This window comes from Pogoniulus pusillus, chromosome 21, assembly GCF_015220805.1.
Source record: "Pogoniulus pusillus isolate bPogPus1 chromosome 21, bPogPus1.pri, whole genome shotgun sequence".
Taxonomy (NCBI): domain Eukaryota; kingdom Metazoa; phylum Chordata; class Aves; order Piciformes; family Lybiidae; genus Pogoniulus; species Pogoniulus pusillus.
Genome location: NC_087284.1, coordinates 2,398,318 through 2,425,023, shown reverse-complemented (window position 1 = coordinate 2,425,023; position 26,706 = coordinate 2,398,318). Strand labels below are relative to the sequence as shown.

The 26,706-nt window shown below is 50.1% G+C and overlaps 1 protein-coding gene across 1 annotated transcript in view; it reads left to right on the top strand.

The window, feature by feature from the left end:
* Positions 1–26,706, top strand: part of OTULINL (OTU deubiquitinase with linear linkage specificity like) — a 49,377-nt gene that overhangs the window by 13,336 nt on the left and 9,335 nt on the right. Inside the window, exons 2-6 of the mRNA XM_064160781.1 lie at positions 12,683–12,842; positions 12,951–12,982; positions 13,102–13,193; positions 19,170–19,319; positions 24,025–24,153. Of these exons, the coding sequence (XP_064016851.1) occupies positions 12,683–12,842; positions 12,951–12,982; positions 13,102–13,193; positions 19,170–19,319; positions 24,025–24,153 (563 nt within the window). The remainder of the gene's footprint in view (positions 1–12,682; positions 12,843–12,950; positions 12,983–13,101; positions 13,194–19,169; positions 19,320–24,024; positions 24,154–26,706) is intronic.

Sequence of the window (26,706 nt, the reverse complement as noted above, 5' to 3'; positions counted from 1 at the left end):
CAGAGTATCTGTTACCTGAAGGAAGCCCACTCTAAGGGTTACGTTAGCTGTTGAGTTGCATGTTGAGTTGTCCCCAATACTGCTCATGTTTGCTCCTGGATTATTTATTTGCAAATGCAACTCTCAGAATGCCTGGTTGAAATTAGTTCTTTACAGACCAAGGAAATGTCCTTTGGGCTGAACGTTGTCTTACACTTAAATTTAGCTGACAGGCTAGGCAGTATAACTGCCTACAGCTCCCTGCAGGGAGGCTGCAGCCAGGTGGGGTTGGGCTCTTCTGCCAGGCATGCAGCAACAGCACAAGGGGACATAGTCTCAAGTTGTGCCAGGGGAGGTCTAGGCTGGATGTTAGGAGGAAGTTGTTGGCAGAGAGAGTGATTGGCATTGGAATGGGCTGCCCAGGGAGGTGGTGGAGTCCCTGTCCCTGGAGAAGTTCCAGAAAAGCCTGGCTGAGGCACTTAGTGCCATGGTCTGGTTGATTGGCCAGGGCTGGGTGCTAGGTTGGACTGGATGATCTTGGAGGTCTCTTCCAACCACAGTATCACACATTATCACAGTATCACAGTATCCCAGTACCACCAAGGTTGGAAGAGACCTCACAGATCATCCAGTCCAACCCTTTAGCACAGAGCTCAAGGCCAGACCATGGCACCAAGTGCCACGTCCAATCCTGCCTTGAACAGCTCCAGGGACGGCGACTCCACCACCTCCCCGGGCAGCCCATTCCAGTGTCCAATGACTCTCTCAGGGAAGAACTTTCTCCTCACCTCCAGCCTAAATCTCCCCTGGCACAGCCTGAGGCTGTGTCCTCTTGTTCTGGTGCTGGCCACCTGAGAGAAGAGAGCAACCTCCTCCTGGCCACAACCACCCCTCAGGTAGTTGCAGACAGCAATATGGCAATAGCCAGGCAGGTTCTGTCTCACCTGTGTTTGTGTCCTTGCTTTCATATGACCCAGCAGAGTGAATGGGTAATTTAGACATCACTACATTTTCTATTCACAGACAATAATCTGATTTCTCTCATTAAAATATTCCAAGTAGCCTCAAACCAGCACAGAGGGGTATGGGTGGGCAGCAGAAGGGTTGGAATAGAGGGATCCCAAATGACTGTCTTTGAAGGAGGGGATAACTGCTTTTCAGGAGCTAGGAACACAGTGTTTTATATGACAGGGGTGTGAAGCTTGGTGTGATGGCTTGGGTGCTCCCTGCCACCCCACACTTAAGAAAAATCACCCAGACTAGACTCAGCCCCTGGAAATTGAAGAATGAAGCTATATTTACAGCTTAGAATCTTAGAATCAGTCAGGTTGAAAGAGACCTCCAAACTCATCCAGTCCAACCTAGCACCCAGCCCTGGCCAATCAACCAGACCATGGCACTAAGTGCCTCAGCCAGGCTTTGCTTCAACACCTCCAGGCATGGTGACTCCACCACCTCCCTGGGCAGCCCATTCCAATGCCAATCACTCTCTCTGCCAACAACTTCCTCCTAACATCCAGCCTAGACCTGCCCTGGCACAACTTGAGACTCTGTCCCCTTGTTCTGTTGCTGCTTGTCTGGCAGAAGAGCCCAACCCCACCTGGCTACAGCCTCCCTTCAGGTAGTTGTAGACAGCAATGAGCTCTGCCCTGAGCCTCCTCTTCTGCAGACTGCACACCCCCAGCTCCCTCAGCCTCTCCTCACAGGGTTCGTGTTCCAGGCCTCAGCACAACACACAAGCAGATATTTACAATATCTACAGCTAGAGACAGAAACAGACAAGTTAAAAAGTAATACAGAAACACAGCAGCCCTCCCAGAAACCAGAGTCCCCAGGAGGGGCTCCCAACCACAGTTCCACCTTCTCCCACCCTTCTACCTTACCCCAGACTTTGCCTTATGTTCAAGGTGAGTTTGGAGGGTCAGGCAGGGGGGTTAGGAAGCAGATGGATTAATCAGGCAGCAAGTTAGGTTAGAGAGAGAGAAGTGCAGCCCAAAAGGCAGAGAGACTCCCTTATCTATGTTTGTGTTCTTGTTCTTACCCACCTCAGCAAGCCTATGAGTGCAGCAGCCATCACCATTGTTTCCTTTGCACAGCCTAATTCTTCTCACCAAAACATTCTGGCTAGCTTCAAACTAGCACACTTGGCCATTTCATGGTAGAAAGTACAGTGGCCTGCATTCAGTACCAGAAAGGCTGTGGAGAGGAATGTCCTGAAAAGAAGTCATGCAGGCAGCTTTTTCTTTTGAGAGACAGTCTGTTATCTTCCTGATGGCCTGGTTGCAGCAAGGGCAGAGAAGAACTGAACGGGTGAATGTGGCATTGGATACACTGGAATATTGGGTTGTCCTCCCCTGCTATGTACAGTGCTTCTAGCTAGTTCTGGAGCTGACCTCTTATATTTTATCTTAGAATCGTAGAATCAGCCAGGTTGGAAGAGAGCTCCAAGCTCAGCCAGTCCAACCTAGCACCCAGCCCTCAACAATCAACCAGACCATGGCACTAAGTGCCTCAGCCAGGCTTTGCTTCAACACCTCCAGGGACAGAGACTCCACCACCTCCCTGGGCAGCCCATTCCAATGCCAATCACCCTCTCTGCCCACAACTTCCTAACAACATCCAGCCTAGACCTACCCAGCACAACTTGAGGCTGTGTCCCCTTCTTCTGTTGCTGGCTGCCTGGCAGAAGAGCCCAACCCCACCTGGCTACAGCCTCCCTGCAGGTAGTTGTAGACAGCAGTTACACATTTGAGGTGGCAGCCTCCAAAAAGAGTGGCGAGGAACTCCAATGTGGAGCTAATCCTTCAGAGACCCTTGGTGAGTTACTCGTGAAAGAAGGAGATATTGCAGGTGTCTTACTCATCTGTTTTTCTGGTGTTTTTTTCAGCTGTCTCTCCTGCCAGCTTTGGGGTTGGAGGGTAAAAGCTGAAGGTTTGGCCCTAGCAGGAAGTTGATGTGGCATTAAAAAACCCTGGCATGTACTGCGTGCGCTGTAAGATAAACGCTGCTATCAGCTCCTGCTTCAGTGCTGTTCAGCCTCTCTTCATCCAGATTTCTGCCAGAAGCTGTGTGAGAAGTCTCAGGGCTCCCTTTCCCTGTGTGGGAGGGAATGCTTGCAGTAAGTCTTCAGAAAGATGCAATCAGAGCGGTTGTTCACAGCGCTCATGGATTGTCACCATCTACTGAGGAGCAGGATTAATTATGTCCATGGACTGTGGGTAATTTACTCCCACTGCCAGTGTGTTGTTAATTTAATTGCTCTTTGAGTTCTGAAGAATTTTGGAAGGGGGAGGGAGGGGGTGGAAAGGTCTATTTTGAGCTGCCTTCTTTAATTCACATCTTGTTCATCCTGTATTTTTACCATCAGCACTTTGTGATTCAGCTGCCACTTCGAAATGTCAATTACTTGGCTGGGGGGGAAAAAAAAAGGCAATTACATTTCTAAGTGTGGCATAAGCACTGAAAGTAGTAACTGAATGACAAAGTGCTGTTTGAACATCAGCTTTCCAGTGACTGGAGGGAAAATTTACCGAGCCTAGGGCATGCTGTAATACAAGTGTAGCAAAAGTACTCCAGAGGGCTTGTTTGCAGGTTTTCCTATTTCTCATTAGGCTTCTCTTAGGGAAATACCAACTGGTAAAGTCTCCCATATGAGGTAGAAATGGATGAACAATGTTTGGTTATCTCGTGTTCTCTGACAGCAGTTTCTGGTTCTGACTGAAATCAGTCAGTGCATCCCAGCACTCCTTGAAGAACTCTGCTCAGCAGGTTTGGTGACAACACGCAGCTGGGAGGCTTGGCTGAGACAGCCAAAGGCTGTGCTGCCATCCAGAGAGACCTGGGCAGGCTGAGAGCTGGGCACAGAGGAACCAGATGAGGTTCAACAAGGACAAGTGCAGAGTCCTGCACCTGGGGAGGAAGAATGAACTGCAACAGTACAGGCTGGGAGGTGACTGCTGGAGAGCAGCCCTGTGGAGAGGGACCTGGGGGTGCTGGTGGCTAACAAGTTACCCATGGCACAGCAATGTGCCCTTGTGGCCAAGAAGGCCAATGGGATCCTGGGCTGTATTAGGAGGAGTGTCCAGCAGATCAAGGGAGGTTCTCCTGCCCCTCTACTATGCCCTGCTGAGACCTCATCTTGAACCCTGTGTTCAGTTTTGGGCTGCCCAGTTGCAGAGGGACAGGGATCTGCTGGAGAGGGTCCAGCGGAGGGCCATGAGGATGATGAGGGGACTGGAGGGCACTGCCTGATGAGGAGAGGCTGAGGGACCTGGGGCTGCTTAGTCTGGAGAAGAGAAGACTGAGAGGGGATTGGATCAATATTTATAAACACCTGAGGGCTGCCAGGAGCAGGGGGACAGGCTCTGCTCACTGCTGCCTGGGATAGGACAAGGAGCAGTGGGTGTAAGCTGCAGCACAGGAGGTTCTGCCTCAACACAAGGGGGAACTTCTTTACTGTAAGGGTCCCAGAGCACTGGCACAGGCTGCCCAGAGAGGTTGTGGAGTCTCCTTCTCTGGAGCCTTTCAAAGCCTGTCTGGATGTGTTCCTCTGTGCTCTCTGTTAGATAGGATTGTCCTGCTCTGGCAGGGAGGTTGGACTCAATGATCTGCTTGGGTCCCTTCCAACCCCTAGCATCCTGTGAGCCTGTGAACAATTACAGGATCAAAGAATCACAGAAGGGCAGGGACTGGAAGGGACCTCGAAAGCTCATCCAGCCCAGCCCCCTGCCAGAGAAGGATCTCCTATACCAGATCACACAGGAAGGTGTCCAGGTGGGTTTTGAATATCTCTGGAGAGGGAGACTCCACAACCCCCCTGGGCAGCCTGTGCCAGGGTTCTGTCACCCTGACAAGGAAAAAATTCCTTCTCACATACAAATGAAACTTGTTGTGCCTCAGCTTCCACCCATTGCCCCTTGTCCTCTCATTGAGCATCACCCAGCAGAGCCTGGCTCCAGCCTTCTGGCACTCACCTTTTACATGTGTGCTGGTTTGAAGCAGGCTAGAGCCTTTTGGTGAGAGGAACTAGGTTACAGGCTGTGAAAGGAAACAGTGGTGATGGCTGCTTCGCTCATAGGCCTGCTGAGATCTATGGGAACAAGAAAAGCAAAACATAGGTAACCACTCTGGCTTGGGCTGCTGGCTGAGCTGCATCTCACTCTCTAACCTCACCCCTCATTTTGGGCTATCCCACTTTGCTTCCTAACTCCCTGGCTGAACCTCCATTCTGCCTTGGGACTGGGGTAAGGTTGAGAGGGGCAGGGGGAAGGTGCAGGGGTGGTTGAGAGCCCCTCCTGGGCACTCAGGTTTCTGGGAGGGGAGTTGTGTTTCTGTATCACCTTTTCCCTTGTCTATTTCTGTCTATAACTGTATATACTGTAAATAGCTGCTTGTATATTGTGCCAGCTGTAAATAAATAGCTTCATTCATATTTCCAGAGCTGTCTGAGTCTAGTCTGGGCGATTTCTAAAGTGTGGTGGTGTAGGGAACACCCAAACCATCACAACATTCATGAAGTCAGCCCTTAGTCTCCTCTTCTCCAAGCTAAAGAGCCCCAGCTCCCTCAGTCTCTCCTCAGAAGAGAGCTGTTCTTCTGTTCCATTCTCTTAATCATCTTTGTGGCTCTGCACTGGACTCTCTTAAGCAGTTCCACGTATCTCTTGAACCGGGGCTGGGGGGACAGAACTGGACTCCTATGCCTTGGCAGGGGGGTTGGTGGGATCCAGTAGATCTTTTTCTCAGGAATAATGCCACCAGAATATTTTTTTCCAGGAGATTACTTGTTCAGCTTAAGCTGATACACACCTCTGAACCCATTTGCCTGTAAATGGCCAAAGGGTGTGAGGAAGCAGTTTCGCATCCTCTTGTATTTCTGGTACTTTGTAAAGGAAAGGTTGTCACTGTAACAGATGGACAGGCTCTCAGTTTTAGTAGTCTTGGTCTGTTCAGAATCAGAAGAAGGGTCATGCATTCATTCTAACTTACAAAGTGAGTCTGCTGCATCTTCTTTTTGATACACTGTGTGCTCGTATTGCTGTTAGTGAATTTCATTTGAATAATCACTGATTTTCATGCAACAGCGTGACAGTGTAAATCCAGAATAGACACTGATGCACAGGTTGAACATCATTTGTAAGTGTTCAGGGTCTGTTCTAGTTAGCAGAGGCTTCAGTTATTTACAGTCTAGTGAAGGTTTTTCAGTGCTGATGCCTTTGTCTTAAGAGAAAAAATGAAGGTGGCTTGGTCCTGCCAGGACTGGAGAAGAGGAGGCTCAGGGGTGACCTCACTGCTGTCTACAACTACCTGAAGGGAGGCTGTAGCCAGGTGGGGTTGGTCTCTTCTGCCAGGCAAGCAGCAACAGAACAAGGGGACACAGTCTCAGGTTGTGCCAGGGGAGGTCTAGGCTGGATGTTAGGAGGAAGCTGTTGGCAGAGAGAGTGATTGGCATTGGAATGGGCTGCCCAGGGAGGTGGTGGAGTTGCTGTGCCTGGAGGTGTTGAAGCAAAGCCTGGCTGGGGCACTTAGTGCCATGGTCTGGTTGACTGGACAGGGCTGGGTGCTAGGTTGGACTGGCTGAGCTTGGAGGTCTCTTCCAACCTGGTTGGTTCTTTGATTCTGTGATTCTATGACTGTCATCTGTTACTCATTCTCCATTGTTGTTCTCTAGGTAGCAGCTTGGGTGCTTATTGAGACCGTGTCTATTGGTGTCCATCAGCCACAGGTGTGTGTGTGTGCTGTAATGGGAGTGTCATGGTGTTTCCATTGTCAAACCTTTGAGCTGCCTGCTGCTTGACATCACCCACAGATCTTTCCTGCAGCTTCAGATTATTGGTCTTTTTGGTTACATGTGAGTGCATGCCTTGTTTCTTTCCCACTCAGTGTGTGTCAGTGTATACATTAGTGCTGCCCACGAGCAGAAGGCTGGCAGAAGACCCATCTGTTGTCTTGCATGTCCACAGCATACAGGTTCTGTGTAAATGGGAACTAGCACCTCAAAAGCTTCTCTGATTACCTCTTTCAAGTCTATTAACACCTTTTCATTTACAGCTCTTGACTTGACTTTTGCTTGTGGGAGAGATGAGTTCTGGGTCTTGTCTCCAGACAATTTACATGTGACATCCTGTCATAACTATCTGAAGGGAGGTTGTGGCCAGGAGGAGGTTGCTCTCTTCTCTCAGGTGGCCAGCACCAGAACAAGAGGACACAGCCTCAGGCTGCGCCAGGGGAGATTTAGGCTGGAGGTGAGGAGAAAGTTCTTCCCTGAGAGAGTCATTGGACACTGGAATGGGCTGCCCGGGGAGGTGGTGGAGTCGCCGTCCCTGGAGCTGTTCAAGGCAGGACTGGACGTGGCACTTGGTGCCATGGTCTGGCCTTGAGCTCTGTGGTAAAGGGTTGGACTTGATGATCTGTGAGGTCTCTTCCAACCTTGGTGATACTGTGATAAAACTTTTTCAAACAATAGAGTATTGGAAAGGGCTAAATGTCAGCAGTGCTCTATATACATGCAGTGGTGGTTGTAAAAATGCAGGTGTAGCTGTTTATCTTGTTGCCAAGGTTGGGATTCATTTATAACTCTTAACTGCATAGTTGTCCACAGTGCACAGGCTTAACTTACTGGGAAACTTAAGCCTCTCTTACCTTTCCTGTTAAAGCCAGAAGGGGCAAAAGTTCACCTGCCATAAAGCTATGCTGGACTCTCTGGAGAAGCATCTCTGCAGCCTTCTCTGGGGATTCCTTTATAAAGAGTTGAATTCTCATACAGCTCTTACAAGTTTTGTACCAATTCAATAAATAAGTTAGTAATAGAGCAGCTGTTGATCACAGCCCATGGGAATTCCCATACTCAGATTTCAGCTGGAGGATAAATTTCTCACTTGGGGCACAGATGCTGCCTTTGCCAACTATTCAGTCTCCAAATCTAGGTTTTTCTGTCGACAAAGAACAACCAAAGCCTTCCCTATTGTGGTGGGTTAGGAACTTCCCCCCATTCCCTCCCCCCCCCCCATATTAATTAGCCTGGAGAAGAGGAGGCTCAGGGCAGACCTTATTGCTGCCTACAACTACCTGAGGGGAGGTTGTGGCCAGGAGGAGGTTGCTCTCTTCTCTCAGGTGGCCAGCACCAGAACGAGAGGACACAGCCTCAGGCTGTGCCAGGGGAGATTTAGGCTGGAGGTGAGGAGAAAGTTCTTCCCTGAGAGAGTCATTGGACACTGGAATGGGCTGCCCGGGGAGGTGGTGGAGTCGCCGTCCCTGGAGCTGTTCAAGGCAGGACTGGACGTGGCACTTGGTGCCATGGTCTGGCCTTGAGCTCTGTGGTAAAGGGTTGGACTTGATGATCTGTGAGGTCTCTTCCAACCTTGGTGATACTGGGATATTGTGATTCCAAGCTCAGATGACTTGGAAGTAAGATGAAGGTGTAATTACAGCAAAGCAAGATTTACAAGCATTTATACACAATATATTTACAATATATACAAATTAGAAGTAATTCAGAAATCCAAGCTCCTTCCCAGACAAATAAAGCTGCCCAGAAGGGCTCAAAGCTACCCTCTCTTTCTCCCTCTACTTTCCCAGACAGACAAACAAAACAACCAGCAAAGCTTAAGTTGTTTTCTGTTAGCCAAGATTAGTGGAAAGATATTAGAATGGAGTGAGGAGGAGGTGAGTAGTATCCCAGGCCAGAGTGGGCCAAACTGTTTGCATTTTGGGTTTTGTTATCCCTCTCAGCAAACCAATGAATGATGGAGACTTCAGCATTACTTTCACAACCAATGATCTAATATCTCTCATTAAAATATTCCCATTAGCCTCAGACCAGCACACCCATCTCTGCCTGTCATGACAAGAGAGTGACAGAAACATACCCTGATACATCACACAATCACAGAATGTCAGTGGCTGGAAGGGACCTTGAAAGCTGATCCAGTCCAACGCCCCTGCCAGAGCAGGATCACCTATACCAGATCACACAGGAAGGTGTCCAGGTGGGGTTTGATTATCTCCAGAGAGGGAGACTCCACACCCGCCCTGGGCAGCCTGTGCCAGGGTTCTGTATGTCTGTGAAGAAGAGTCAGAGGGCACTGCCTTTGTGATGATCTCCAGAGCTTTCTCTGAAGTTTTAAGTTGACCCTAAGCTTCACCCAAATTGAGGCAGGAATGTTCTGTTAATTCCCCAGGCAGCTGCATGATGCTTTGCCAATAATGCCTTAAATGACCTCTTTGTAAAGTACAGTATTGAAGAACCTGTGGTCTTTAAAACCTTGACTTAGTGACAAAGTAATGCTGGCAAAATAAAATAATAATAGAATAGAATCAACCAGGTTGGAAGAGAGCTCCAAGCTCATCCAGTCTAACCTAGCACCCAGCCCTACCCACTCAACTAGACCATGGCACTAAGTGCCCCAGCCAGGCTTTGCTTCAACACCTCCAAGGATGGCGACTCCACCACCTCCCTGGGCAGCCCATTCCAATGCCAATCAATCACCCTCTAAGTAACTATGACTCTCTAGTAGCTAGAGAGCAGGCTATAGTTACGTCTGGGGTCCATACAGCAATCAGACCTCCCAGCTGGTCCCATCGGATGCCCTGCCATGTACCTGAGCTGCTCCTCGCCCCAGCAGAAGTCATGCTTGCTCCTACCCTATCATAGGCCTCACCAACCCGTTGATACTAGGATTTGATGAAACAAATTAACAGTATCACAGGATCACAGTATCACAGTATCACCAAGGTTGGAAGAGACCTCATAGATCATCAAGTCCAACCACAGAGCTCAAGGCCAGACCATGGCACCAAGTGCCACGTCCAGTCCTGCCTTGAACAGCTCCAGGGACGGCGACTCCACCACCTCCCCGGGCAGCCCATTCCAGTGTCCAATGACTCTCTCAGGGAAGAACTTTCTCCTCACCTCCAGCCTAAATCTCCCCTGGTGCAGCCTGAGGCTGTGTCCTCTTGTTCTGGTGCTGGCCACCTGAGAGAAGAGAGCAGCCTCCTCCTGGCCACAACCTCCCCTCAGGTAGTTGTAGACAGCAATAAGGTCTCCCCTGAGCCTACTCTTCTGGACATGCCTTGGTCCTCCACCCACAGGAAGGTATAGTTGGGCCTGTGCATTGTTAGATGAAGGACCTGATGGACTTGGATGGGCCAGAGAGATTTACAAGAGAGTCATGATTGTGTAATCATTCCGAGATTCATCCCATTACAGTTCTGAACTGGGCCTTCCATCTGGTGCCTCCCCACCCACAGGAGTTCTCCTGGGCAAAGTTGATGCTTACCAGAGGGGGTTTGCCTTGGCTGAAGTCTGGCCCTCACATGGCTGTTGTGTGCTACTGATACTGCGTGCTACATGTGCTCTCTATCGCTGGTTAACCCCGGGACATAGACCACTTCGAGGGGATTAGGAAATCCCTGCTGGGCTTCTCAGCCCCGGAGACCCTGGCTACCAGCGTGGTTTAAATCCCGAGGAGACCGGAGTGGGGAGTGTTGATGCTGCTTTCACCTGCTCGTTCCATCCAGTGTCAACTCTTCATGCCCCCAAATTCTTCTCACGTGATTCATGGCTACTGGGGTGTACTGGAGGGGCTGCACCGCTGGAAGACTAGACATGTGCCTCCATGGGGTTATGCTGGGCATATCTTGGCTGTGTCTGGAGATGGTGGCCAATAGACCAGGCAGGCAGTGGGGTTAAAGTCTTGTAATGATTATGTGGGGGAGAATTCTCCCGCTAGCAGGACGTGAGCTGGTAAAGATGAGAACCCGTGCTGGGAAGTGTCCTTGGGGCTGCCTCTGGCTCAGGAAACCAAGCTGTAAACCATGAGAACCCCACACACAGCTGCGGGGGGCTGAGCCTGCCAGTTCCCTGGGGCGGACACAGCTGCAGGGGACTGAGCCTGCCAGCCCCTGGAGCAGACACAGCTGCAGGGGACTGAGCCTGCCAGCCCCCTGGGGCAGACACAGCTGCAGGGGACTGAGCCTGCCAGCCCCCTGGGGCGGACACAGCTGCAGGGGACTGAGCCTGCCAGCCCCCTGGGGTGGACACCGCAGGTTGGTTTGATACAGGGCAACCTATCTGCACCGTACACATAACTCTGAGCCAATCTGTACCATCCACTTGTGCCAACCCTAAACCAATTGTGCACGCCTCTTCTAAAGTAGTATATAAGGCATTGTGCTGCCTCAGTAAAGCATACTGCACTGCTAGCAGCTGAGTGAACTCGTCAGTACCCTGACCTCGCCTCCACCAGCTTCCCGCAGACCGCAGTTGTGTATCATGTAGCGGTCACAGGCTGCCATCTGATCGGTAGTGCCCCCTACCAAGTGGCAATGATGAGCAATGGGTGGACAGGCCACCCTCATCTAACCTGGAATGTGGCACACCTCGGTATGTCCCATGAGTAGCCAAATGCCTCGGCACCTCACTGGTGGCAGCGTTCTGTGGGTCAGGACGTGCTGGAGCAAAAGGAAAAGCCATGAACTTTATGTTTGTTGTTACTGAACGTTTGCTTTGATGTCGTTTTTGCTGTGGCTCCAATTTAATGGTGTGTCCAGCCTTTGCTTAGAAAAGTGACCTGTGTGCAGCAAAAAGCAGTGTATAAATACAGAAACATCACAGTACCACAGTATCATCAGGGTTGGAAGAGACCTCACAGATCATCAAGTCCAACCCTTTACCACAGAGCTCAAGGCCAGACCATGGCACCAAGTGCCACGTCCAGTCCTGCCTTGAACAGCTCCAGGGACGGCGACTCCACCACCTCCCCGGGCAGCCCATTCCAGTGTCCAATGACTCTCTCAGGGAAGAACTTTCTCCTCACCTCCAGCCTAAATTTCCCCTGGCACAGCCTGAGGCTGTGTCCTCTTGTTCTGGTGCTGGCCACCTGAGAGAAGAGAGCAACCTCCTCCTGGCCACAACCTCCCCTCAGGTAGTTGTAGACAGCAATGAGGTCTCCCCTGAGCCTCCTCTTCTCCAGGCTAACCAATCCCAGCTCCCTCAGCCTCTCCTCGTAGGGCTGTGCTCAAGGCCTCTCCCCAGCCTCGTTGCCCTTCTCTGGACACGCTCAAGCATCTCAATGTCCCTCCTAAACTGGGGGGCCTAGAACTGAACACAGTACTCAAGGGGTGGTCTAACCAGTGCAGAGTCCAGGGGCAGAATGACTTCCCTGCTCCTGCTGACCACACCATTCCTGATGCAGGCCAGGATGCCACTGGCTCTCTTGGCCACCTGGGCACACTGCTGGCTCATGTTCAGGTGGGTATCAATCAGTACCCCCAGATCCCTCTCTGTCTGGCTGCTCTCCAGCCACTCCGACCCCAGCCTGTATCTCTGCATGGGGTTGCTGTGGCCAAAGTGCAGCACCCTGCACTTGGAGCTATTGAACACCATCCCCTTGGACTCTGCCCATCTGTCCAGGCGGTCAAGGTCCTGCTGCAGAGCCCTTCTGCCCTCCAACCCAGCCACATCTGCCCCCAGCTTGGTGTCATCTGCAAACTTGCTGATGACTGACTTGATGCCCTCATCCAGATCATCAATGAAGATGTCAAAGAGGATGGAAACATATGCTTGCCTTTCACAGTCCTGCTCTCTGGTTTGTGTGAAGCAATGTGGTACTTGGATGATTTTTCTTTTTGCAAGAAAACAAACAGAAATAAGTAATATAAAGCAGTGATAAGATTCATTCTCTCTCTCTTTTTGTCCCTGTTTTAGGAAAGTATGAGGTGTGGTCCTGGGCAACAGCCACCAAGCAACTCGTGTGTCCTGTGTGGCAAAAAGTGAAAGCAAAGCTGCTGCAAAGCATGTCTTTCCTCGTTGTTGTTTTTGGCTACTGCAGAAGGCTATACTGCTTTTTAGCACAGCTAGTGAAACGGTAGGTTTGTGTGGTGCAGACTTGACCCTTCCATGCCTTCTCTTGTTTCAGTAAGTATTGTCCTCTGATCACTCCTCTTTGACCCCTGTTTTATCATTTGGATTTCAGGTGGAGCAACTACCTGCAGAGAAAACTCAGAAGTAATCTTTTGTTGTCTCTCTATATTCAGTAATTCCCACCCCCCCCCCCCAACCCTGCAACTACCTTTTAGACTCAGAACAGCAGAAGGTAACTAATCTGTGAATTGATCTCAATTTAGGGAATCTCAGTGTGCTGACAGAAGTTGATCTACTTGGTTATAGTGCAAGAGAATGGAAAGGAGAAACAAAGCAGGCCAAGCACATGAGGGAGGTAAGAACTAAATTTCAATCTCCCCATGAGGATGGGAAAGAAAAAGTACCTGGGAGTAGAAAAGCACTTCCAGTGCAAGCATCTGCCACAGCTCCCTGAGCCTGCTGCGCCAGCTGGTCGAATGGAAAGCAAAGTGGACAGCATGAGCATGGGTCTAAATAAAGACCACAGCAGGGCAGATCAAAATGTAGATCAGATTTTAGTCTTACTTCTCTGAATTCCCCCCCCATAGCACCAGTGACCTACACAACAGCTTTAATGGGAAAAAACATCCCCAGTGCTGCAGCCAAAATAACTTGGGCTTAGGTGCTGTCTTTTGGGCAGCCTTCTATTTAATGTAAACACTCTCATTCCAAGAGTAGATGAAACACACACATTTCTCTTCCAAGCTCTGAAGGTCCATGTGATAGCAGCCAGTGCCTGGCAGTCTCCCCAGCAGCTGCTGAATCCCTGTCTGGCTGCATCAGCTGCAGCTGGAGACAGTCAGGGAAGGAGATCTCCTCTGACCTGAGCCAGGTTAGAAAGTACTCAGTGGGTGTGAAGCCCATATGCTTGATAGTGGCCACCCCCTGCCTTTGCACAGCATCCATATGCTCCAGCTCTGTGTCTCAGTTGAGGCACTCTCGGACTGAGATGCTTCTGCTCTGGCATCTTCCCCTATGCAAGGTGCTGCAAGCAGGGCACACATAGACTAGCTACACCCAGCAATTCCTGCTGCCTCATACCACAGTAGCTAGGACTAACAAGCTACTGATCTCACAGTTTATGTCCTCATGTATCACAGTATCCCAGTATCACCAAGGCTGGAAGAGACCTCACAGATCATCAAGTCCAACCCTTTACCACAGAGCTCAAGGCCAGACCATGGCACCAAGTGCCACGTCCAATCCTGCCTTGAACAGCTCCAGGGATGGCGACTCCACCACCTCCCCGGGCAGCCCATTCCAGTGTCCAATGACTCTCTCAGGGAAGAACTTTCTCCTCACCTCCAGCCTAAATTTCCCCTGGCACAGCCTGAGGCTGTGTCCTCTTGTTCTGGTGCTGGCCACCTGAGAGAAGAGAGCAACCTCCTCCTGGCCACAACCACCCCTCAGGTAGTTGTAGACAGCAATGAGGTCTCCCCTGAGCCTCCTCTTCTCCAGGCTAACCAATCCCAGCTCCCTCAGCCTCTCCTCGTAGGGCTGTGCTCAAGGCCTCTCCCCAGCCTCGTCGCCCTTCTCTGGACACACTCAAGCATCTCAATGTCCCTCCTAAACTGGGGGGCCCAGAACTGAACACAGCACTCAAGGTGTGGTCTAACCAGTGCAGAGTACAGGGGCAGAATGACCTCCCTGCTCCTGCTGGCCACACCATTCCTGATGCAGGATGTGGTCTTCAGCACCCCAGTCAGCCACTGAAGGGTGGCTAGAGACAGCCCTGGGCTGCATGGGGAGGTGGCAGCCTCTGCTGCTTGTGCACATCAGGTAATCCTCAGTGCTGCTCTTTTCCAGTGTGGTTTTTTTGAGGTCTTTTTACTATGGTTTTTACTTATTTCCACATTAAGGCTTTTAAGGGTTTTTATGACAGGTCTCTTTCTTCCTTTTTGGGGTTCTTTTCCTCTTGTGTTTCTTTAAGTTGGTAGCTGTGACAAAGACCAACTTAATAATTACACTTCTCCCTGAATTTTTATTTCTCCTACCTTACATCATTTTACCTGAAATAGTTTGTCACAGCTTAGTGTGTTTTCTTTATAACTGTAAGCCAAGATGACAAGAGTTGTTCTGCATAAAACCAGGCTTTGGGTCATGGATAGCTGAGCCAAAGACCTCCTGAATTCCTGGTTCACTATGGCTCAGTACACTGTTTGCTGTTAGGTCACCAGTATGTGTTTCAGCTGCGTACATTGTGTGTGCATGCTTACACCTGGTCAGCAGAGCAGCTGCACTTCCCACAAAGACACATATTACTGCACATGCAGGGAGCTGCTAGCAGCTATATTATGGTGGCAATTAATGGAGGCAGCATGGCAAGAGACATGGTGGGACCAGTGATGCCCTCCAAAGGACTCTGGCTAGTGCTTGAATTTGGAGCAGTACTGTGATATCCTAAGCTGTGTTGAGGATGTGCCTTCAGGTACAAGACATGTTTTTGAATCATAGAATCATAGAATCAACCAGGTTGGAAGAGACCTCCAAGATCATCCAGGCCAACCTAGCACCCAGCCCTAGCCAGTCAACCAGACCATGGCACTAAGTACCTCAGCCAGGCTTTGCTTCAACACCTCCAGGGACGGTGCCTCCACCACCTCCCTGGGCAGCCCATTCCAATGGGAAATCACTCTCTCTGTGAAGAACTTCCTCCCATTCAACTGTGTTCAGCCTTAGTTAGCAGGGGAGGCTCAAAGACCACAGGCTGGATCTTTACTTTTCTCGTAACACAACTAAAGCTGATGGTAGAGTAGTAGTATCTGTTAAAGCAAGCTTAGGCTCAAATCCTATCAGTCAGCTAACTTAACTGTGACATTATGTCCTAGTGTCCTTGTGATGTGGAATTTCAGAGCAGCATAGGATGAATTTAGCAGCAAGCCCTTAGTTCTGATTATCTGATTATGGTGGAAACAGTTTCCATAATATGCTGAGAGAGATCAAAGAGGCATTGGGGGCAGGAAGTATAGCAGTAATGAGAGACACCAACTGGACAGAAGATGCTGTAGTAATGAGACCCCAACTAGCCATCTGCACTGTCAACAGCCATGGGGTTGGATGTCGTTGTGGTGCCCAGTGACTGTTTCCTGGATCAGCTTTGGGCAGGGAAGCAGCCCTTCTGGCCTTGGTCCTGTGTAGTGCACAGGACTTCATAGAATCATAGAATCAGTCAGGGTTGGAAGGGTCCACAAGGATCATCTAGTTCCAACCCGCATGCCATGGACAGGGACTCCTTACCTTAGATCAGGCTGGCCAGAGCCCCATCCAGCCTGGCTTTAAACACCTCTAGGGATGGGACCTCAACCACCTCCCTGGGCAACCCATTCCAGCCTCTCACCACTCTCATGCTCAACAACTTCATCCTCACCTCCAGCCTGAACCTATCCATCTCCAGCTTCTCTCCATTCCCCCCAGTCCTGTCACTACCTGATATCCTGAAAAGTCCCTCCCCAGCTTTTTTGTAGACCCCTTTCAGATCCTGGAAGGCCACAAGAAGGTCACCTTGCAGCCTCCTCTTCTCCAGATTCAGTAGCCCCAACTCTTTCAGTCTGTGCTCATAGAGGTGCTCCAGCCCTCTGATCAACCCAGTGGCCCTCCTCTGGGCATGCTTCAGCACATCCATATTCTTTAATGTCTCACACTTGCCTCAAATGTTGTTTCCTTCCAATTTCTGTCATCCTCTGGAGCAGGAGACAGCAGCCACTTGTATCCATGTGATGGTTTGGGTGTTCCCTACCCCCTCCACTTTGGAAAATCACCCAGACTGGACTCAGTGGCTCTGGAAATTGAATGAAGCTTTATAGTTACAGCTCAACACAATATACAGGCAGCTACAGACAGAAATAGACAAGTGAAAAAGTAATACAGAAACACAGCAGCCCTCCCAGAAACCAGAGTCCCCAGGAGGGGCTCTCAACCACCCTGCCACCTTCCTCCCACTCCTCTACCTTATCCTAGATCTTGCCTTATGTTTAAGGTAGTTTGGAGGGTCAGCCAGGGGAGTTAGGAAGCAGATGGATTAGTCACACAGATGGCAGGTTAGAGAGAGAGAGAGAAGTTTAGCTCAAAGCCCAGACAGCTACTCCTTTATCTATGTTTGTGTTCTTGTTCTTACCCATCTCAGCAAGCCTATGAGTGCAGCAGCCATCATCATTGTTTCCTTTTCACAGCCTGTAGTCTAATTCTTCTCATCAAAACATTCTAGCTAGCTTCAGACTAGCACATTAAGTTAGAGAAATCCATGCAGCCCCAGAGACAGAGAGCAACTCCCTTATCTATGTTTATGTTCTTGTTCTTACCCATCTCAGCAAGCCTATGAGTGCAGCAGCCATCACCACTGTTTCCTTTTCACAACCTGTCACCTAATTCTTCTCACCAAAATATCCCATCTAGGCTCAAATTAGCACAATGCAGCATCCTTGCAAAAGGATCAAGGGGGAAAAAATACAACTCTATCTACCTTTGGAAAGGGAAACTATATGAAAAGAAGGAAGCATGCTGAAAAGGAGCTAAAGACCAGCTAAGAGTCTTGAATGCTTATGGTCAGTGTATTTGACATGTATAGATTTAGGTCATGGCATTGCACTTAGGACAAAAGGAAGCTAATGAGGCTAAATGGCAGCGTAGGGGAGTTAGGAGAAAGAAGATCTTTTGTGTCCAAATGATGAACAGGGAAAGGATCCAGCTTTGCCATGAGAAATAGAGGAACACAGTAATGCCAAAAATATCCAGAAGAGGAAGGCCAAAAGTGTGTTGGAGGAGCAATTGAAAAAAGGTAGGAAAACTCTTGATACATTTGCAAATGCATACTGCACAACAAGCCTGTCAGAAAAACTCCTGAGCCTTCCAGGTGATCAGAGCTGCTCCTTTGTATGGAGCAGCCAATGCTTAGATCAGGCAGAAATTAGCAGAGTAAGGAGCACATTTTAGAATGAGATCTGCTGAGAGCCTGAACCAGGCTAACTTACTTGCTGTCCCCAGAAGGGGTAGGCATTTGCTTGTCTTGTCCCTCCCTTTTTCTCACCTCATTCAAGCTACACAGTCTCTTTTGTGCTGGCTCTTCTTATTCTTGGATGTGGTTCACCAAGAAGGTGAGCTGATAGAGCAGGCCATCTCAAATGCATCTACTCCAAGCCACCTGAGCTTGCTGAAGCAGCATGAAACTCCTCCAGGAGGTTGAGTTCAGTAAGATTACTATCACAACCAGACCAAAGTAAGAGTAGTGAAGGCTGTGCAGCTGAGAAGAGTGGGGTGGAATGAGGAAGCAACCATGATGAAAGTGGAACTCAGGAACTGAGTTTCAGGAAATAAACTGTAAGACTGATGCAGCAGCCTGTAGAACTGTGGAGTCACAGTATCACAGTATCACCAAGGTTGGAAGAGACCTCATAGATCACCAAGTCCAACCCTTTACCACAGAGCTCAAGGCTAGACCATGGCACCAAGTGCCATGGGTAGTTTATTGATCTGAATCATCTCAGCAAGGACTCAGAGGTAATGGAGAGGAAATGGAGCATGTAGGTGGAAGAGGGGATGGCCACTTCAGCACAGAGCTACCAGCTATGCTCAGTCTCACCTCACTGTTGCATGATGGACTCAGGCTGAGTGTAAGGAGATGGTTTCTGCCAAAAGGACTTATCTCCAGATGCCTGTTCCTGCCCTTTTGCTACTCCACGCTGTGTGTCAGCACAAGCTGTGAAGTGGTCGAGGCTAGAGCTGTTACATCAGAGAAGCCTTTGCTGACCTGCTCTGAAGCACTTGACCATGTGAATGTCTATGCTAGCAACAGTATGGACTTGAACAAGCCTTTGGGTTTGGAGAGAGGGTAGAATCATTTCTAAGAGGCAGTGCCATCTCTCAGCACCATGGTGGTGAAACTCTTCTGTGTCTATAAAACTCTAAAGTATTTTTCCCTTATTCACCTGGCTCCCTCTGCTATTTTGGAGTGTCCAGTAATGGGGCAGGGGGAATGATTTGAAGCTGAGGGAGAGCAGGGTTGGACTGGATCTTGGGAAGAAGTTGTTCAGTATGGGGGGTGTGTGTGTGTGAGGAACTCTAGGATGGGCTGCACAGGGAGGTTGTGAATGCCTCCTCCCTGGGGGTGTTCAGGGCTGGGCTAGATGAAACCTTGAGCAGCTGAGTCTGGTGTCCCTGCCCATGGCAGGGGGGTTGAAGCAGGTGATCTCGAGGGTCCCTTCTAGCCTGAGCCATTCTAGGAGAATTGGACTGCAATCAACCTGGGTTTTGTCAAAAAGTAAGATTTCTTATTGCTGAAGTTGTTTGGTCTCCCTAGGCATATGAAGAATTGTTTTGGAGCTGCCATATCAAATACCTGCGGCAAGTCAGGAAGGACAACTACTGTGTGCTAAGAGCAGTCCTTTTCCAGGTATTCAGTCAAGGCATTCCTTTTCCATCCTGGATGAAGGAGAGAGATATATTGAAGGTAAGACTGATTTCCTACATGAACACTGTTCAAGTAGCCTTGCACTTGTTGCAGAGGGGCGTTCTGCCTGTATGCCAGTTGTGGCAGAAGGGAGAAATTAATGAGTGCCAGAGGATATCTATAAATAGATCTATATTTATTAACTTCAATATTTCAACTCTCACCACCCCCAACCACTGAACTTTAATATTAATATTCATTCTACAGGGTTATGAAGACATTATGGGAATATATATCAAACATTAACTATTATCACAGTATCCCAGTATCACCAAGGTTGGAAGAGACCTCACAGATCATCAAGTCCAACCCTTTACCACAGAGCTCAAGGCCAGACCATGGCACCAAGTGCCACGTCCAGTCCTGCCTTGAACAGCTCCAGGGACGGCGACTCCACCACCTCCCCGGGCAGCCCATTCCAGTGTCCAATGACTCTCTCAGGGAAGAACTTTCTCCTCACCTCCAGCCTAAATCTCCCCTGGCACAGCCTGAGGCTGTGTCCTCTCGTTCTGGTTCTGGCCACCTGAGAGAAGAGAGCAACCTCCTCCTGGCCACAACCTCCCCTCAGGTAGTTGTAGACAGCAATGAGGTCTCCCCTGAGCCTCCTCTTCTCCAGGCTAACCAATCCCAGCTCCCTCAGCCTCTCCTCGTAGGGCTGTGCTCAAGGCCTCTCCCCAGCCTCGTTGCCCTTCTCTGGACACGCTCAAGCATCTCAATGTCCCTCCTAAACTGGGGGGCCCAGAACTGAACACAGCGCTCAAGGTGTGGTCTAACCAGTGCAGAGTCCAGGGGCAGAATGACCTCCCTGCTCCTGCTGGCCACACCATTCCTGATGCAGGCCAGGATGCCACTGGCTCTCTTGGCCACCTGGGCACACTGCTGGCTCATGTTCAGGTGGGTATCAATCAGCACCCCCAGATCCCTCTCTGTCTGGCTGCTCTCCAGCCACTCCGACCCCAGCCTGTATCTCTGCATGGGGTTGTTGTGGCCAAAGTGCAGCACCCTGCACTTGGAGCTATTGAACTCCATGCCCTTGGACTCTGCCCATCTGTCCAGGCGGTCAAGGTCCTGCTGCAGAGCCCTTCTGCCCTCCAACCCTGCCACATCTGCCCCCAGCTTGGTGTCATCTGCAAACTTGCTGATGACTGACTCCATGCCCTCATCCAGATCATCTATGAAGATGTTAAAGAGGATGGGGCCCAGCACTGATCCCTGAGGGACACCACTAGTGACAGCTGCCAGCTGGATGTGGCACCATTCACCACCACTCTCTGGGCTCAGCCCTCCAGCCAGTTCCTAACCCAGCACAGAGTGTTGCCATCCAAGCCATGGGCTGACAGCTTAGCCAGCAGTTTGCTGTGGGGGACAGTGTTATAACAACTTGCATACATTTAAACTATTAACAGAGAGAGTTCTCCCTGTGGCTTAATGCCGCTTGGGGTCTATTTTCCCAGCAAGAGTGAGCTGAAAGCTGCTTTCTGTTCTATGGCAGAGGTAATAGAAATTACAGAGGCATTCAAGTATTTACTCACAGTTCAGATTAATCAATAACCACCCTCCAGGGCTACATCACAGCCTATTGCAAGTGCCAGTTCTTCAGGGTCTCTGCCTGTGGATTTTAAGGCTGGAGTCCTCTGGCGTCAGGGGAAATGGCAGTCTCTGACCTTGTGCTGCTGATTTCTGCTGGCTGCTGTCTCCAGGGGTACATAGGCAGGATCTCAGGTGCAGAGGCAGGATTCTGTGCAGTCTGAGCACAGGTCTAATGCTGGCTCCTCAGGCCAGTCGAATGCAGACAAGTGGCTCTGCTCCTGGCAACTTGTGGCAATGGCACACACCAGGTCATCATACAAAGGCAGACATAAAGCTGCAAGGAAGCACACAGGCAGGCAGGCAATGTGGCAGAGCTGCAAGCAATGTGGGGCAGGCTGCACATGAGCCTGTGCACCCCTGTTTATTAACTGTGGGCCGAGAATTAATGATCTCATTGGCCACTGGAATGACCAATCAGGTTGGCAGTCAGCCAAACCTTACCATACTGGGCAAAAGGCACTTGCCTGGACTGTCCCAAATCTGGGGATCACATGGGCTTACACCAGGGAGACACGAGCTGGGCGTGTGGGGGTTACACAATCAGGTGTCCTGGGCAACTGACTTTATGGCCCTGGTCTGTTGTGTCTCTTTGTGCTCATTACCCCTGGTGCAGGCAGAGAAACATGTCCAGGCAGAGCAGGCATAAACAAGCCTGCTTTCAGGCCTACAGGCTCTCCATGAGAGCACTGCAGAAAGAAGCTTGGTGCAGTGATAAAACCGACATGCCTGCTGTGGAAGTAGAGTATAATCATTAGCAGAATTCCAAGAGTTTTTCAGTCTCTTTGAACTACACTTAGTGTCCCTGATTTAAGCATACTGATGTGAACAAGAGTCTAAATGGGCAATGTGTTTGAAGTTAAACTAAAATAAAAGGGCAGATGCCTATTGATTAAACTAGAATAATAGGCTGATGAATAAATGTTACTGCCACCCTCTATGTCACTCCCTGAATGCAGAAGGATATCTGAATTCTGGTCCACATCTCTCCAAAGTCCAGTGGCTCCCTTGAAAGTTGCTGAGCATGTTGCTAAAGCAGCAGGAAGGAGAGACCTGGACAGACTGAAGAGTAGGGCACAGAGGAACCAGATGAGGTTCAACAAGGACAAGTGCAGAGTCCTGTACCTGGGGAGGAATAACAAACTGCAGCAGCACAGGCTGGGAGGTGACTGCTGGAGAGCAGCCCTGTGGAGAGGGACCTGGGGGTGCTGGTGGCTAACAAGTTACCCATGGCACAGCAATGTGCCCTTGTGGCCAAGAAGGCCAATGGGATCCTGGGCTGTATTAGGAAGAGTGTGTCCAGCAGATCAAGGGAGGTTCTCCTGCCCCTCTACTCTGCCCTGCTGAGACCTCATCTTGAATACTGTGTTCAGTTTTGGGCTGCCAAGTTGCAGAGGGACAGGGATCTGCTGGAGAGGGTCCAACGGAGGGCTATGAGGATGATGAGGGGACTGGAGGGCACTGCCTAATGAGGAGAGGCTGAGGGACCTGGGGCTGCTTAGTCTGGAGAAGAGAAGACTGAGAGGGGATTTGATAAATGTTTATAAGTATCTGAGGGCTGCCAGGAGCAGGGGACAGGCTCTGCTCACTGCTCCCTGGGATAGGACAAGCAGCAATGGGGGTAAGTTGAAGCACAGGAGGTTCTGCCTCAACACAAGGGGGAACTTCTTTACTGTAAGGGTCCCAGAGCTCTGGCACAGGCTGCCCAGAGAGGCTGTGGAGTCTCCTTCCCTGTAGTCTTTCAAGGCCTGTCTGGATGTGTTCCTCTATGACCTGTGCTAGATTGTGTGGTCCTGCTGTGGCAGGAGGGTTGGACTCGATGATCTCCTTGGGTCCCTTCCATCCCCTAACATCCTGTGAGCCTTTCAATGCTAACCTGAGCTCCAAGAGCTCCAGCAGTAGGCAGCACAAGAAGTTGGGGGAATTGTGGCTGCTGCCTGTTGGTGTGCACACTGAAACGTGTCTCTAATCTTAAATCCCTCACTGAATTTGGATGTGTCTGGCTTTTCCAGAGTGTGGGTTATATATATATATATATGTCTCAGCAACTGACAGCATATTTTATTTTCTGGGTGACCCTAGTTTAGAAGTTTCTTAAGCACTTGTGGGTCAAAAGGAGCCTCCTTAATGTTTGTTAAGTCTGCTTGTTAGAATCATAGAATCAGTTAGGGTTGGAAGGATCCACAAGGATCATCTAGTTCCAATCCCCCTGCCATGGGCAGGGACACCCTGCCCTAGGATCAGGCTGCCCACAGCCTCAGCCAGCCTGGCCTGAAACACCTCCAGCCATGGGGCCTCAACCACCTCCCTGGGCAACCCATTCCAGCCTCTCACCACTCTCATGCTCAACAACTTCAGCCTAACATCCAGCCTGAACCTACCCACCTCCAGCTTTGCTCCATTCCCCCCAGTCCTGTCTCGCCCTGATAGCCTGAAAAGTCCCTCCCCAGCTTTTTTGGAGGCTCCCTTCAGATCCTGGAAGGCCACCAGAAGGTCACCTTGCAGCCTCCTCTTCTCCACACTGCACAGCCCCAACTCTTTCAGTCTGTCCTCACAGCAGAGCTGCTCCAGCCCTCTGATCAACCCAGTGGCCCTTCTCTGGACACTCTCCAGCATCTCCACATCCATCTTGTAATGGGGGCTCCAGAACTGGATGCAGTACTCCAGGTGGGGTCTCAGCAGAGCAGAGTAGAGGGGGAGAATCACCTCCCTCCACCTGCTGGCCACACTTCTCCTGATGCAGCCCAGGCTCTGCTTGGCTTTCTGGGCTGCAAGTGCACACTGCTGGCTCCTGTTGAGCTTCTCCTCCACCAGCACCCCCAAGTCCCTCTCCTCAGGGCTGCTCTCCAGCCACTCCCTGCCCAGCCTGGATTTGTGCTTGGCATTGCCTCCACCCAGATGCAGGACCCTGCACTTGGTCTTGTTAAACCTCCTGAGGTTGGCCTTTTGTTTGGCTGGGTTTGGTTTGGTTTGGTTTGAGTGGTTTGTTTGTTTGAGCTGTACAACCAGAGGGTAGGAATACATTATAAGTTAAAATGTGTGTTGTCAAAGTTTATCTAACTTTATCTTCTATTTCTTGTTGCAGTTATGATTTGCCTTTTTTTTTCCCTCTCTTCAGCTCCCTGAAAAGCTTTTGTATTCTCAAGGATGCAACTGGATTCAGCAATACAGTTTTGGGCCAGAGAGATACACAGGTCCTAATGCCTTTGGTAAACTGCGCAAGTGTATGGAGGCACTGAAGGCAAATGTGAGTACTTATGACAGGGCTGGCTGAGAGGAGAGCACTGAGAAAAGAGTTATGACAAGAGTTCTAGAACTGTGCTTGGCTCTGTGTTTCTGTGGCAGTCAGCATCCCTCTCAGGTTCAGAGTGCTGAGCTGCTGGGAAGTCCATCACCTCTCCTGCAGGGGAATGCAGCTTGTGAGGATACACTACGCTAAGTAAAGAAAAACAGCCTGATCTAGGGGAGGGTGTCCCTGCCCATGGCAGGGGGGTTGGAACTGGAGGATCCTTGTGGTCCCTTCCAACCCTGACTGATTTTTTGATTCTAATTTTAAGCACTTGAGTGTCCCTCTGCGAGTAAGGGAGGTTCTCCTCCCCACAGCTGCTGTTGGATGGCTAACTACCCTTGCTGTCAAGTGGCTCCTGCTGTATCAGGTCATTTCAATTGTAAGTAACAACATGCTGTATGAGATCTTCCTGGCTCATAGGATGGAAGTTAGGAGGATGTTCTTCACAGAGAGAGTGATTTGCCACTGGAATGGGCTGCCCAGGGAGGTGGTGGAGTCGCCACCCCTGGAGGTGTTCAAGAAAAGCCTGGATGAGGCACTTAGTGCCATGGTCTGGTTGACTAAACCAAAGCTCTCAGCACAACATCTCATCACTAGGAATCACTATGGTTGCAAAGGAGCACCAGCATCAGCCAGTCCAACCTTCATCCCAGCAGCCTTCATCACCAGACCATAGCCTCAAGCACCACATCCACTCTCCTTTTAAACACCTCCAGGGATGGTGACTCCACCACCTCCCTGGGCAGCCTGTGCCAGTGCCTGAGCACCTGCTCAGGAAAGAGCTTCCTCCCAACAGCCAACCTAAACCTCCCCTGTGCAACTTGAGGCCATTTCCTCTTGTCCTAGCATTAGTAACTGGGGAGAAGAGACCAGCTGCAGCCTCACTACAACCTCCTTTTAGGTAGCTGTAGAGGGCAGTAAGGTCCCCTCTCAGCCTCCTCCAGACTAAACCAGCCCAGCTCCCTCAGCTGCTCCTCACAGGCCATGTTTGCCAGACCTCTCCCCAGCCTCGTTGCCCTTCTCTGCACCTGCTCCAGCACCTCAGTGTCCCTCCTGTGCTGTGCTGACCCAAACTGGACACAGTACTCGAGGTGTGGTGTCAAGAATGGTGAGTACAGGGGCATGATGCCTTCTCTACTCCTGCTGCTCACACCATTTCTGAGACAGGCCAGGATGCTGTTGGCCTGCCATACAATTAATATCCTCTTGACACCTGCCATGCAATTAACTAGGTGTTGTGGACCAGGTGTCTGATGCATTATGCTGTTACTGGGCATGAGGTCCAGCTCCCAGCCTCTCTATTTTCAGAAACAGTGCTCTTTGGCCAGTGAAACAGATCTTTGCTTGCTTTCACTGACAGAGATCTCCACTGCCTTTCCCAACTCCATCAATCATTATCTCATGGGCTGCTGCCTGTGGGTGCTGTTCTACCAGACTCTGTTGGTTAATATGTGTTGAGGACAGGTTTTTACTTAGGTAGTAGAGATCCTGTAGCAAATGGATGTAAGTGATTTGTGCAGTTAATCTTGTTTTGAACTGGTAAGGAAAGTCTTCTGGAATGCTTAAGGAGAGGGGGGAACCTGTTTCTCATGAGTTGGATTCTTTTTTCCTGTTTCAGTTAACAGTTTATGGCCTCTTTGGCATATAAATGATACAATCACAGAATTAAATTCATTCACCCTCAGTAAATTTGCAGTTAACACCAAGTTAGGTGGGAATATTGATCTGCTGGACTTGGACCAACTGGATGGATGGGCTGAGGCCAGTGATTAATGGGCTTCATATGATCCAGGGACAATGCATCCTGACAAAGAGAAAAGTGGGCAAGAATGCCAGGAGGCCTGAAGGGATGAACAGGGAGCTCCTGGATTCTATGAGTTGCAAAAAGAAAGTCTGCAGATGGTGGAAAGAGGAACATATAACCAGGGAAGAATACAAAGAAGTCATCCAAGAAGCCAGGGATTGGATTAGGAAAGCTAAGGCCCAGGCAGAATTAAATCTGGGAGGTGACTGCTGGAGAGCAGCCCTGTGGAGAGGGAGCTGGGGGTGCTGGTGGCTAACAAGTTACCCATGGCACAGCAATGTGCCCTTGTGGCCAAGAAGGCCAATGGGATCCTGGGCTGTATGAAGAAGGGAATGTCCAGCAGATCAAGGGAGGTTCTCCTGCCCCTCTGCTATGCCCTGCTGAGACCTCATCTTGAATGCTGTGTTCAGTGTTGGGCTCCCCAGTTGAAGAGGAACAGGGATCTGCTGGAGAGGGTCCAGTGGAGGGCTACAAGGATTATTAGTAGACTGGAGGGCACTGCCTGATGAGGAGAGGCTGAAGGACCTGGGGCTGCTTAGTCTGGAGAACACTGAGAGGGGATTGGATAAATGTTTATAAGTAACTGAGGGCTGCCAGGAGCAGGGGACAGGCTCTGCTCACTGCTCCCTGGGATAGGACAAGGAGCAATGGGTGTAAGCTGCAGCACAGGAGGTTCTGCCTCAACACAAGGGGGAACTTCTTTACTG